The 13,178-nt window shown below is 46.9% G+C and overlaps 1 protein-coding gene across 5 annotated transcripts in view; it reads left to right on the forward strand.

Annotated features, from left to right (window-relative positions):
* NUGGC (nuclear GTPase, germinal center associated) overlaps positions 1-13,178 on the forward strand; it is a 47,999-nt gene that overhangs the window by 12,611 nt on the left and 22,210 nt on the right. For 4 of the 5 annotated variants that reach the window (XM_055428087.2, XM_088837830.1, XM_088837827.1 and 1 more), the window contains exons 4-10: positions 535-643; positions 1,949-2,171; positions 2,676-2,906; positions 7,002-7,211; positions 10,164-10,339; positions 11,244-11,262; positions 11,632-11,721. In XM_055428087.2, coding sequence (XP_055284062.1) covers positions 535-643; positions 1,949-2,171; positions 2,676-2,906; positions 7,002-7,211; positions 10,164-10,339; positions 11,244-11,262; positions 11,632-11,721 — 1,058 coding nt within the window. The remainder of the gene's footprint in view (positions 1-534; positions 644-1,948; positions 2,172-2,675; positions 2,907-7,001; positions 7,212-10,163; positions 10,340-11,243; positions 11,263-11,631; positions 11,722-13,178) is intronic. The other variant, XM_088837829.1, reaches the window with a different exon arrangement.

Raw genomic sequence — 13,178 nt, forward strand, 5'->3', positions numbered from 1 at the left:
CTTCTATTTATGACCACAGGAGAGAAGACTGTAGAGGTGCTGTAGCCCATGGTGAAGTGGACGCTGACTTGTGTTACCTTGTGCTTCAGAGCCGCCTGGCTTGTTGGGGGGCTCTCATCATCAATGATTGCTCTCTCCCACGATCTGCAACCTCTCCCATCAGATAACTTGCTCTTTTGTTTAACTGGCTTTTCATTTCATCCCCCACCCCCGCCCCGCCTTTTCTGCCGTATTAAGCAGACTCCCCCTGTGCAGACCAAGTGCTTGATCCCTGTCAGGAATTAATGTGCTTGGTCACTCAGTCGTGTCTGACTCTTTGCGGCCCCATGGACTGTAGCGCACCAGGCTCCTCTGTCCATGGGGATTCTCCCAGCAAGAAGAGTGGGTTGCCATGCCCTCCTCCAGGGGATCTTCCCAACCCAGGGGTTGAACCCAGCTCTCCCACATTGGAGGTGGATTCTTTATTGTGTGAGTGACCAGGGAAGCCTGCCAGGTATTAATACATCCCTGCTAATACATCTCTATTGATTCCAGATGAAAGACTGGAGTCTCGGACCAGAAGAGTTTTGAGCAACACTTACCAGAAACTTATTCAGTCTGTGTTCCTGGATGACAGCATCCCTAACAGCGTCAAGTATCTCATGTGAGTCTGGTATCGGCTACCATCAGATCTTCTTTGGATGTCTTTCCTTAGGTGGTGGTAGATGCTTTTCTGCAATAATAGGAGAGAATTTCTGGTTAGGAACTAAGCAAAGAAACCCAGAAAGTTCTGTTGCTATGGGCCATTTCTGTTAACACTGGTAGTTGCCACTCACTGCGCTGTCACCGTTGCTAGGTAACCTGCTAAAGATTTTTGAAAACGGAAGGTGAACGTGCTTTACATTTATACATCAAATTCCATTTAATTGTCCCAGCACTCTTAATAAAGTGGAAGCCATGATTATCACCCCTCTATTTTCCTAAAACTGAGGCTCAAAGAGCCCAGGACATTGACCAAAGTCACACTGCTGATGAGTTAAAAGGGTGGAACCTAGCCCAGGCTGTGGGACTCTGAGCCTGTGCCGTCAAAGGTCCTGTCCAGCTGCCTTGAAAGATTTAAGTGGGGTTGAGGCTACATCTCCTGCCCAGTAAGACCCTCAGGGTTGCTCCTAATAACACTTCTCACCACTGTATAAAGTTCATGTCTAAGATCAAGACTGTGTAATTTTCATGGAACATAAACAAGGAGATGTCACATTTATGTAGATGTTGTAGAGTGTGTGTAGAATTATCATATCTTCTTGTGTGCTCAGTCGTGTCCTTCTCTTTGCGACCCCATGGGCTGTAGCCCGCCAGGCTCCTCTGTCCATGGGATATCCCAGGCAAGAATCCTGGAGTGGGTTGCCATTTTCAACTCCAGGGGATCTTCCCGACCCAGGGATTGAACCCATGTCTCTTGCCTCTCTTGCACTGGCAGGCAGACGTTTTACTACTGTGATACCTGGAAGAATTGCCAGGTATTTTTGCATATTCTTTTTTAAATATAAGACTTTTTTGTGTGCTGAGTCTTGGTTGCAGCACATGGCCACTGCTTGTGGCATGCAGGCTTCTCCAGTTGCAGCACCTAAGTTTCTCTGGTTGTGGCACATGGGCTCAGTTGCCCCGGAACATGTGGGGACTTGGTTCCCCGACCAGCCCAGGGATCCAGCCCACACCCCCTGTATTGGAAGGTGGATTCTTAACCACCCAGTTAGGGAAATCCCCTTTTTGCATAATCTCATTTGATCCTCCTGACAACTCTGTATAGTTAAACAGCGCTGAATATTCTCCTTTGACCAAAGAGACTGCAGAGAGGACTCAGAAAGATGGGGTGACTTGACCAGGATTAGAGCTCAGTTGCTGTATGTTCTGACATTCTCCCAACCTTGCTTTGATGACCTTAACAATGAGTGTTTTAAAACTGATCTAGAAACAGGCTTCTTGCCTTGATTGAAAAACCGTCATTGGACCCCATCTACATTGGATTATTCGGAAGCACTGGGGCCGGGAAGAGCTCCCTGATCAATGCCATCATCCAGCAAGCCATGTTCCTGCCTGTGTCTGGAGAAAGTATATGTACGTCATGTATCGTTCAAGTGAGCTCGGGCTGCTGTGAGCAGTATGAGGCCAAAATCCACCTTCTCTCCGACCAGGTAAGAGCTGCCTCCCTCCCTCCCTCCTTCCCTCCTTCTCCCCTTCTCCTCTCCCTCCCTGTTATCTTCTCTCTCTTCCTCCTTCCTTCCCATTCTCCCTATTTTCCTCTCTCTCCATCTTTTCTTCTTCCTTCCTTCTCTGTCTTTCCCCTTCCTTTTCTTTCTTTCCTTCTCTCTCTTACAGATTCACATTATGTTCCTTGTCAACATAGCTCACATCTTTGTTAAACGAAAAGAACATACCCCACACACGATGAGAAAGTCCAAAAGAACGAGATGGGGGCTCCAGCCTGGGTGCTGCCTCAGCTGGTTATGGGACGTTTTCCTCTGTGGGTTCCTGTCTCCTCACTGACCAAACAAGCAGGTTGGGTTCGATGATACCTGCCTGGATTAGATGATCTTAGACCTCCTGGAGCCCCCTGCCCCCACAGGCTCACTGGACTTTGTCAATGTCTGCTGAATCTGTGTCATGGGGCGGGGCTTGGCCCCACTCTGTCTTGGCAGGAGTGGAAGGAGGAGCTGAAGAACCTGACAACGCTCCTGCACAGGACGGAGGCGCTGGACGGGGGAGAGGAGGATGCGGGGGACAGGGGCGACGCGGTGGAGGACGCTGTTTGGAAGCTGCAGATGTTTTATGGAAACGGAGCGGAAGGCAAGAGCTACGAGGAGTTACTAAGGGCCAAGCCCAGAGGAAAGATTCCCCCCTCCAGAGTCATCTCCCTCAAGGCAGAAGAGGTAGCTTCAAGATGTTTCTCTTGATGTTATCATGAGCCTCAAGGGTAACAGTTGAACCCATTTAGGGGATTTGTGCAAGGCACAAGGTTCTCTCTCTCTCTTTTCATTTTTATTTATTGACTTGTTTTTGGCTGTGCTGGGTCTTTGCTGCCGCGCGGGCTTTTCTCCAGTTGTGGCAGCTGGGGGCCGCTCTCTAGTTGCGGAGCTCAGGCTTCTCATTGTGGCTCTAGAACACAGACTCGACAGTTGTGGCACTCAGGCTTAGTCACCCTGAGGCCTGTGGCTTCTTCCCGGATCAGGGACTGAACCCATAGGTCCTGCACTGGCAGGTGGACTCTCTATCACTGAGCCACCAAGGACACCCCCCACCTCCGCTTTTTAAAAATATTTTTATTTACCTATTTATTTGGCTGCGCCGGGTTTTAGCTGCAGCACACAGGATCTTTAATCTTCAACGCTGCAGGGGGGATCTTTAGTTGCAGCATGTGGGACCTAGTTCCCTGACCAGGGATTAAACTCAGGCCCCCTGCATTGGGAGTGCAGGGTCTTAGCCACTGGACTAGCTGGGAAGTCCCAAGGCACAATGCTTCATTGGAAATAAGTTGGTACCATAATCAGAAGTAGCCAGGATTTTTAATTTGCAGTCAAATGGCAATTTTTCATGCCTGAGGGGGGAGCTTTTGTGCACAGGAAAGACTGTTAATAGTTACTTGAGGATTAATCAAGGATGTGTTTTGCAGCAAATAATTAAAAAAAAAACCCATCCAAGTTTATAGCAGCTTAAACAAATTGGGATTTATCCGTTTTCTCACATATGAAGTCTGGGGGCAGTTGGGTTTGTGGGTTGGTGCAGGGGCTCAGTGACATCAGGATCAACATGCCTCTGGTCCCCCGGCCTCCTGCATCCTGTTGCCTCATTGTCACAGAATGGCTACTGACGCACTGAACTTCGCAGCTAGCTCCATGGAAGGGCCAAATGGCTAAATGGGGTACCAGCCACGTCTCCTCTTACCGGGAAGTAAAAGCTTTCCTAGAAACACCCAGCAAATTTCCATGTAGATTTTCTTGGTCCGTACTGAGTCATGTGGGTTTTCTGAGCTGAAAGGGAGTCTCAGGAAACGAGAAGCCGACTTGTCACGGTTGGCTGAGACCAGTCTCAATCCACTGCCTTCCCAAATATACAGTCAGGATGCCACTGGCATGGCTGAAGGGCAGGGTGGATATTAGATAAGCAAGTAGTAGAACCAGGCTGTCCTCACTTTTATGATCAATATTTAAAAAAATAAATAAATAAAATTCAATTTTAAATTAAACCAAAATACATGTGGAACTAATATGCAATTTACTTATTTTGCATACTAAAAAACCTAGTTTTTCTTGCATCTTAAACTTCACCTTTCCCAGCCGCAACTGAGCGACTGAACTGGAACTGGAAACTTCACCTTTAAATATTGTTATTCTCTTTGTAAATCTGGTGCTTTTTATATAAAGTAAGAACAATTACTTACACCAGTTCTAAAACTTAATGTCTAATTATCTCCTAAGTTTAATACAGAAAAGCCTCCTTTAAAAGTTAATACTAAAAAAAAAAAATAAAATTAATACTACTTACACAGTTAATCAACATTCCTTAGACTTAGAGTTCAAATTTAGCATATTTGTTTCTCTCAAAAAATTTGAACTACTTCACCAGGCATATTTAGAAGTCAAATGAATTAAAACTTTCAAGGCACTTAGCTCTTATATATCTAGAAAATCAAACAAATGTAGTAGCCCCCTTTCTTACGTTTAAATGGATAGTCACTCGGTCATGTCCAACTCTTTGCAGCCCCATGGACAATAGCGTGCCAGGCTCCACTGTCCATGGGATTCTCCAGCCAAGAATACTGGAGTAGGTTGCCATTCCCTTCTCCAGGGGATCTTCCCAACCCAGGGAGGGATCAAACCCAGGTCTTCCGCATTGTAGGCCATTGTTTACCATCTAAGCCACCAGGGAAGCCCATAATTAAAACTAATTAATGGGTAAACAACAAGGTCCTCCTGTATAGCACAGGAAACTATATTCAATATCCTGTGCTAAGCCACAGTGGAAAAGATTTCGGTAAAGAGTATATATATGTATGACTGGGTCACTAGTAGAAACCAAACACAACATTGTAAACCAACTATACTTCAATAAAATAAAAAAAGGACAACCCCCCCCCAAACGTTAATTATCTTCCTAATATCCAAAATACAGACAGACCATATCCAAAGAAACACAGTGATGACAAAACTGGTCACTTTATCTGAATACCTACAACTTACACCAAGGTGTCAAGGTAATATTCATTTCCTCACTACTCTGCACTTAGAAATATTCCTTCCCAGCGTGACGAATTCACCCATTTGAAACAAGATGAACGGAATCACCATCTCCAGGAGTGAGGGCACAAATTCAGACTTTGGGGCATGGATTCTAGACAGGGGAGAGGGAATCTGAGTTTACTTCCTAGGATGGGTTTGTCTCCACTAGTTGTTTGAGTGGTTATGTGCAGGCTAAGTCACTTCAGTCGTGTCTGACTCTGTGCGACCCCATGGACTGTAGCCTGCCAGGCTCCCCTGTCCATGGGGACTCTCCAGGCAAGAATACTGGAGTGGGTTGCCATCCCCTCCTCCAGGGGATCTTCCCGACCCCTGGACTGAACCCAGGCCTCTTATGTCTCTTGGGTTGGTAGGCAGGTTCTTTACCGCCGTCGCCACCTGGGAAGCCCAGTTTATTGACTGGAGCCCTCTTCTTACAGAAAGCCCACGCTTTTTTAAGCCCAGTGCATTTTCTTTTCTGTTGCCCTTACCATAGCTTATTTTTTTAATCAAAATATCTTAAAGAACTTTTATTATCTCTTTCACAATTTCATATTATTTGATTAGAATTGCTATCTTTTAAACAAATTTTTGTGGATGTGGGCCATTTTTCAAGTCTTTATTGCATATATTACAATATATTTTCTGTTTTTTGGATTTTTGACTGTGAGGCATGTGGGATCATAGCTCCCTGACCAGAAATTGAATCCATGCCCCCTGCATTGGAAGACGAAGTCTTAACCACTGGAGTACCAGGGAAGTCCCTTGATGATATCTCTTATTTCCTACCTAGATAGCAACACATTCTCTGATTTGATCTCAACTCTCTTAAGAATTTATCTTTCTTTCAGGGCCATTCTATAGATATTTATTAACAGTGACTGCACTACATCCCAAATCTTCTGTCCCCAGAAGAGATTCGCTGCCCCGCATAGTTGCTGGCATGAATATGTTTAGAGAAAAACAATAGGCTGAGAATAATTCTTCATCTCACTCACCATCATTAAAATATCATGGACACGCCAGTCTGTCCATATATTCTTCTGAACTTGGAAGATAAATTTTTTAAAACCTTTTGAAGATAGACTTCAGACCAATTTTCAACTTAGAAAATATGGTCACCATTTCATGATCAATTTTCCACAGTCAGGGCTTTCTGGTCATGACAATGTTCACATTAGTTCAAAAATCCTCTCTCTCACACACACAAATTTAGAATATTGCAGGTGACTTCCCCTTGAGTTTAGAACTGGAATGGAGTTTAGAAGCTAAACTCGTCACCCAGTGAAGCTGTAACTCTCCTAAAGCCCTGCGCTCACTGCTTTCGTCTTCTCCACATGTCAGTTAGTGCTCGTCGCTCAGATGTGCCCCGCTCTTTGCGACCCCCTGGACTGCAGCCTGAATCCCCTCTGTCCATGTGATTCTCCAGGCAAGAATTGGGTTGTCATTTCCTTCTCCAGGGGATCTTCCCAACCCAGGGATAGAACCTGGATTTTCTGCATTGTAGGCGGATTCTTTACCATCTGAGCCAGCAGGGAAGCCCATAGGAGCTTGAATTTCCTCATCTCCCAGTGTTCTTTGTAGTTCTGAGTCTAGACCCTTCCAGGTAGGACCTCAGGCCTCCTGGAGCCCGTTGCCCAGTACTGCGTCTCACACGACTCAGTGGACTTCTGCTGAACCTGAGTCAGAGCCCATCTAGGGCAGAGGTGCTGGAGACTGTCTCGTGTACGTGACCTTGACCTTCTTCCTCAGGCAGGGGAGCTGTCTGTCAAGCTGGACCCCTATATCCGGACCCAGAGGAGAGACTGGGATGGAGGATCCGCTGAGACACACATCTGGCCCTTGATAAAACTGGTGGAAGTGACCCTTCCCAAATCAGAGCTGATTCCAGAAGGGGTTGTGCTGGTGGACATTCCAGGCACAGGCGACTTCAACAGCAAGAGGGATGAGATGTGGAGAAAGGTGATCCTCTCCCACAGGGCTTCATTCCCTCCCTCTCCATCGCCGGCGTTCTCTGTAAAGCAGCAAAGAATGTCCACTTTCCGCTTAAGGGATTTTATGAGCTCGATAGAGTTAAATTCTCCCATGTTCTAAGCCTCAGGGCAATGGTAGGATATCGGTGGCGAGAGACGTCGGGGAGGGAGGAACCACGAGATAGGCCTGGGAGCTGGAACTAGAACTGTGGTACATGAGAAGGGCCAGCAGCAGAGTGGCCCGAGAGTGAGCAGAGGAGACAAGGTCAGAGTGAGACAGGGAGGGCCACATTTGGGAACAGAGCAGAGAGGCCAATAGCCACGCACGAAGGGACCAGAAAGCTGCTCCTGTGTTTGTTTGTAAGGAGTTGTTGGTAAGTTGCTAAGTCATGTTGGACTCTTCGTGACCTTGTGGACTGTTGCCCACCAGGCTCCTCTGTTATGGGATTTCCCAGGCAAGAATACTGGAGCCGGTTGCCATTTCCTCCTCCAGGGGATCTTCCCAACCCAGGGATTGAACGCACATCTCCTGCATTGGCAGGAGGATTCTTTACCACTGAGCCACCTGGGAAGCCCTTGAGGAAGGTGGGGTGGGCTTTAGTACCATGCTTCCCGGGGAAGCTCCAAGCAGGTGAGTGACAGAGAAAGAAAGGCAGAAGGAGCTCAGGCGTGCAGGATTGTGGGGTGGGGAGGGGGGACATGGGGCACAGGACAGAGCTGGAAGGGACTGGAAGGGTCAGGAGAGGTCCATGAGTCATCATCAGCCCAGAGGCTGCGAAAAATCTCTCTGCTGGACTGCTGCTTCCCTGCTGTATGTAGACTTTACATTCTGAAGATTTGTGCTAAATGAATGACTGTGGGCCAGAGGAGCTTTGCAACTATGGTTTTCCATAAAGATCGGGATGGCAGCTTACAGATAAGCAGCCTGTGCCCTGATTTTACAGCTAAGGAAATGAAGGCTCAGAGATGGGAAGTCCTTTGCCCAAAACCACACAGCTACTGAGCAGCAGAATTTAAACCTGAGAGTAGATTCCTGCCTTCTCATCTGAGGCTCTGTCTCTAAGCCTCCAGAAAGTCCCCTAACAATTTTTTTTTTTTTTAATTAATTTACTTTTGACTGCGCTGGGTCTTTGCTGTTGTGTGCAGGCTTTCTCCAGTACTGGTGAGCAGAGGCTAGTTGCTAGTTGCAGTGTGTGGGCTTCTCACTGCACTGGCTTCTCTCATTGCAGAGCACGAGCTTCTGGTAGCTGCCCAGGTTTCAGTAGGGCTTCATGCACGGGCTTTAGTAGCTGCAACACACAGCCTCATTAGTTGTGGACCCTAGAGGGGTAGGCTTCAGTAGTGGTGGTGCATGGGCTTAGTTGCTCCGTGGTGTGTGGGATCTTCCTGGATCCGGGATGGAACCCATGTCTCCTGCACTGGCAGACAGATTCTTTAGCACTGAGCCACCTTGGAAGCTTCCCTAACAGTTCTTTAAGGAGGAGGCAGACTCCCAGTGTCCTTCATCTTTGGTGGCCTGCTCAGGCCTGGCCGGGAGAGCTTTCGTTTCTGCAGGGTTTCAGGTCTTGGGGTGGAATCTGCCACCTCCTTGAGTTCCAGGCCAGCATGGGGAGTGACAGCCTCGGGGGGTGGCCGGCCTCTGGCACAGGATGGGGCCATGGCTGCTGCCAGTTCAGACACAACTGGGCAGCTTATCAAAGGCCACTCAGAACAGAGGAGCCAGCAGACCTGGCTCAGAACCTGGGCTCTGAGGAGGTTGGGCTGAAGGGAAGCGATGGTTCCCAGCCTGCTCTGCTTGGCAACAGCTCCCCCACATTCTTGTGGTTTTGTGATATCCTCTCAGGAGAAGTTACTAGACTTGCCTCCATCCAGGGAGAACAGAATACAACCCCCTCCCCCACCCCTCCAGCTGCCAGCAGTGCCCTCCCTAAACTAAAACCATTAACTCAAATTCCACCTAAGTGTCACCTGACCTCTCAGAGGCCCATTCTCATTGCAAAGAGGGAGGTGGGTGGGGGCGGCAGGGGCCATTCCACCCACTCCCAGTTCCAGAGGCTCTTGTCTTCTAGATGGGCCTTTTCTGGCAGGGCCTTTTCTGCCTTTTCTGAAATTTAACCACTTCAACTTTTATGATCGAGGTCCTCTTTTGTTTGGCTTCCCTGGTGGCTCAGATGGTAAAGAATCTGCCTGCAATGCAGGAGACCTGGGTTAGATCCCTGGGTTGGGAAGATCCCCTGGAGAAGGAAATGGCAATCCACTTCAGTATTCTTGCCTGGGAAATCCCATGTACAGAGGAGCCTGGAGAGTTATACAGTCCATGGGGTTGCGGAGAATTGGACACAACTGAGAGACTAAACAACAACAATCACAGCAATTTACCAGGTGATACGGATTCCAAGCTGAAAGATGTGGCCCCTTCCCATCCGGCACCTCACAGTCTGGGTGGGGAGGGGAGGAGCGGTGCAGAGTGCCAACCCTGTACAGTATAGTAGCTGTAGCTCTGCCTGAGAAGTACCAGGGCAGGTAAGTACAGGTGCTATGGGATGCAGAGATGGGGTGACCAAGCCTCAGGTGGCCCTTGGTGATCTCAGAGGGCAAACGAAGGTCAAGCAGAGGTTGTGGCAAGGGCAAAGACCCCAAAATAGATGTGCAACTTACACCCAGGAATGTGTAAGAAGCTCACGTGGCTGCTGCATAGAGAGTGTACTGGCGGGGGTTGGTGAGAGACGGGGCTGGACAGAGAGCTGGGGCAGAGCTCGGAGGACGGACATGACACATTAAGGAAACATGTCCAGTATTCTTTTCTGGAGACTCCCATGGACAGAGAAGCCTGGCAGGCTACAGTCCACGGGGTCACAAAGAGTTGGACAACTGAGAGACTAACATGCTACAACCGAGGCACCATGTGTGCTCTTAAACACGCTGTGGTCATGTTTCATAGACCATCGACAAGTGCTCCGTGATCTGGGTGATCAGTGACATTGAAAGGATTTCTGGAGGGAGAGCCCATGAGGACCTTCTGAACGAGAGCATGAAAGCCTGCCAAAGAGGGTTCTGCAGGGACCTGGCCCTGGTGGTCACCAAGACCGACAAGCTCTTCCTGCCGGAATATCTGAGGTACCGCTCTGGGCGCGCAGGGATGCGGGCTTCCCTCTGTGGGTCCCCGGTGCCGTCACTGCCGTAACAACAGAGCTTTGACTCACGGGCATTGTGGACTCAGGCAAGTGGCCACTGGTGATGAAAGAGATGCCTGGGTGACTTCTGGGCCATTGTCTTGAGAATCTTCCAGAGCAGCTGCTTAACGCCCAAGAGGCTGAATTCTGCATAGCTCCAGGGGCACCACTCATGAGGCTGAGATGCAAACAGCAGCTCCTGGTGTTTCAGTGTGAGGGACCTGCCTGCCCCCACGGATATGGGAAGCGTAGACGCCCCACAGCTAGGAGACACTTCCTGTAACACTGTCTGGGTGGTACAGCTTTGAAGTGTTAGATTCTGTTTCAGATTTATTTAGGCCACCACAGCATTGAGTAGAGTTTCCTGTGCTAGAGAATAGGTTCTCACGAGTTATGTATTTTATGCACAGTGTGTGTATATATATATGTAAATTGCAATCTCCCTGTTCATCCCACTTCCCCATTCCCTGCTTAGAGTCCAGGCGTTTGTTCTCTGAGTCTGTGTCTATTTCTGCTTTGCAAATAGGTTCATCAGTACCATTTTTCTATTTGTTTTTCTCTTTCTGACTTGCTTCACACTCTGTATGATACTCCCTAAAATGTCCATCAACAGAGGTCTGCATCTTGACAGAGATAGGGGTGAGGGCACGGAAAATTCCACCAACACTGAAGTAACAAGAAATTAAGATACTGTTATCAAATGGACCCTGGAGGTGGGTCAGAGCCTTTAGGCTGAAGAAAGAGCTTAGGGAGAGGAACAAAGGCATGGCTTCTACGGTGCTTTCAGGGGAAGTCAAGACTGCCGTAACACATCACGAGATAAGTAATTGTTCCATTTTTCATTTCAGGGAAAGAAAAGTGGGAAATGTAAGTATGGACTAGTTGTTTTCTTTTTTAAAGCTCAGCTGAGATGTAATTGATAGACCAGAGTTCGGACTAGTCATTTTTAAATAATAATTTTTATGACTTGGAGAAGGAAATGGCAACCCTCTCCAGCATTCTTGCCTCGAAAATCCCGCAGACTGAGGAGCCTACTAGGCTACAGTCCATGGGGTCGCAAAGGGTTGGACACGACTGAGTGACTTCACTTTTTATGACTAGTGTTACATGATTTGAACACCTGCACACTTGTCTGGGTTAAATGAAGAGCAGCCCCCTAAATGTTCATGTTATCCCTTTATTACTCTTGATAACCCTGCATTCTTTGCCATGCTGTTATTTCTTCTTCTAATCCAGCAAGCTATTCAAAGTCAGCGAGAAGCTGTTTTGGAAAGAAATGAAATGATAAAGCTACAGAGGAATAAAATTCTCAAGGATAAACTAAAGGTGAGTGAATAGATTCTGTTATGCGTTTTTCTGCTTTTCAACCACTCAGACTTTGAGGCACAAGTGCCTGATTGGGCAAAAGCTTTAAAGTAGTCGATATGTCCTGTTGATTGATTACTTTGTAACCTTGGGCAAATTACTGTACCTGTCTGAGCCTCCATTTTCTCATCTGTGAAGCTGGGAAATAATAATACCTAATGCCTGTGATTGTTGGAAGAATTGTATGGTTTACTGAGAACCATGAGCAGATAAAATCAGGGATTACCGTGCAAGTTGAAGCGTGCTTGGCTAGAGGGATGCAGAGGGGCTGTGGGAACTCAGAGGAAGGATCCTCAGTCATGATGGCAGTTGGGGTAGGTGGTGTTGAGAAGTTCAGGGAAAGCTCCTCAGCCTCTTGAGCAGAATTTTAAAGAACCAGTAGTCTTGGGTGAGGAGAAGTAATAGGAGAAAGGGCATTCGAGACAGAAGGAAGAACGTGATTGAAAAAAATCTGCTATGCTGGGTGGACTACAGGCAGATAGGTTTGAACAGCTAAACAAAGGGCATATGCTGTGTTGGGATATAAGGTCTGAGCTCTGTTTTTCAAGTTTGAGTAATTGGTCTGTGGGAATCTTGGTGTTCCTCAAGTTATTTTTATTATTCTGTTACTAAAATGGTTACAAACATAAAACTCCTTCCTGTAATAGTCTTATGCAACTGTAAACCTGAAGCCAACTTGAAGATAAATATAAAGAAAACAGCCTAAATGTTAGATATGACAGGTGAGATGGTTTTGCTGAACAAAATCTTCGGGGCTGGGTTTAATAGTAAAAGCATATGGCCTTGCGGCCAGTTCTATAGTTAACTGCTTTCTGTATTTTGACTTCAATTATTTTGATGCAGAAAATGTCTGGTGTACAATGTGGAACTGAAAATTGCAAAGCTTTTGTTTCTAATTCAGAATAATCAGACCTCATACATAAGCCAAGGTCTTCTACCAAGCAATTCTTGAATGCTGATTTTAATGAGGCAGTAACTCAGAAGAGCTGTTCTTGTTCTCATTAATTGTGGAGGACATACTTATATTGTTTCTGAAAGTAGAAACATTAAATATTGGGTTGGCCAAAAATTTTGTTTGGGTTTTCATACCATCTTATGGAAAAACTTGAACAAACTTTTGGGCCAACCCAATACCTCAGTTTACAATTCATGATTATATTTACTGCTAATAAATGTGGCAAACTGGTGTGTATGAGATAGGGTCCTGTGCAAAATGTCAGCTTGCAGGATGCTGATGGTTCTGACTCTTAACGGCCCAAGTTTGTTTAGATCTGCACACCTCCCCCTCTGATGGCTACATCACACCTTCACTCTCCAGCCACCTTTTTTTCAGTTTGAATCATTGTGAAACCTTTACTTGTCCTGCAGGCCTTCATTTGGAGCATATTTAATTTAGCCATGGAAAAAATGAGGCAGAA

The sequence above is a fragment of the Moschus berezovskii genome, chromosome 7 (assembly GCF_049115385.1).
Source record: "Moschus berezovskii isolate FMDL1 chromosome 7, NW_MosBer_1.0, whole genome shotgun sequence".
Classification (NCBI taxonomy): domain Eukaryota; kingdom Metazoa; phylum Chordata; class Mammalia; order Artiodactyla; family Moschidae; genus Moschus; species Moschus berezovskii.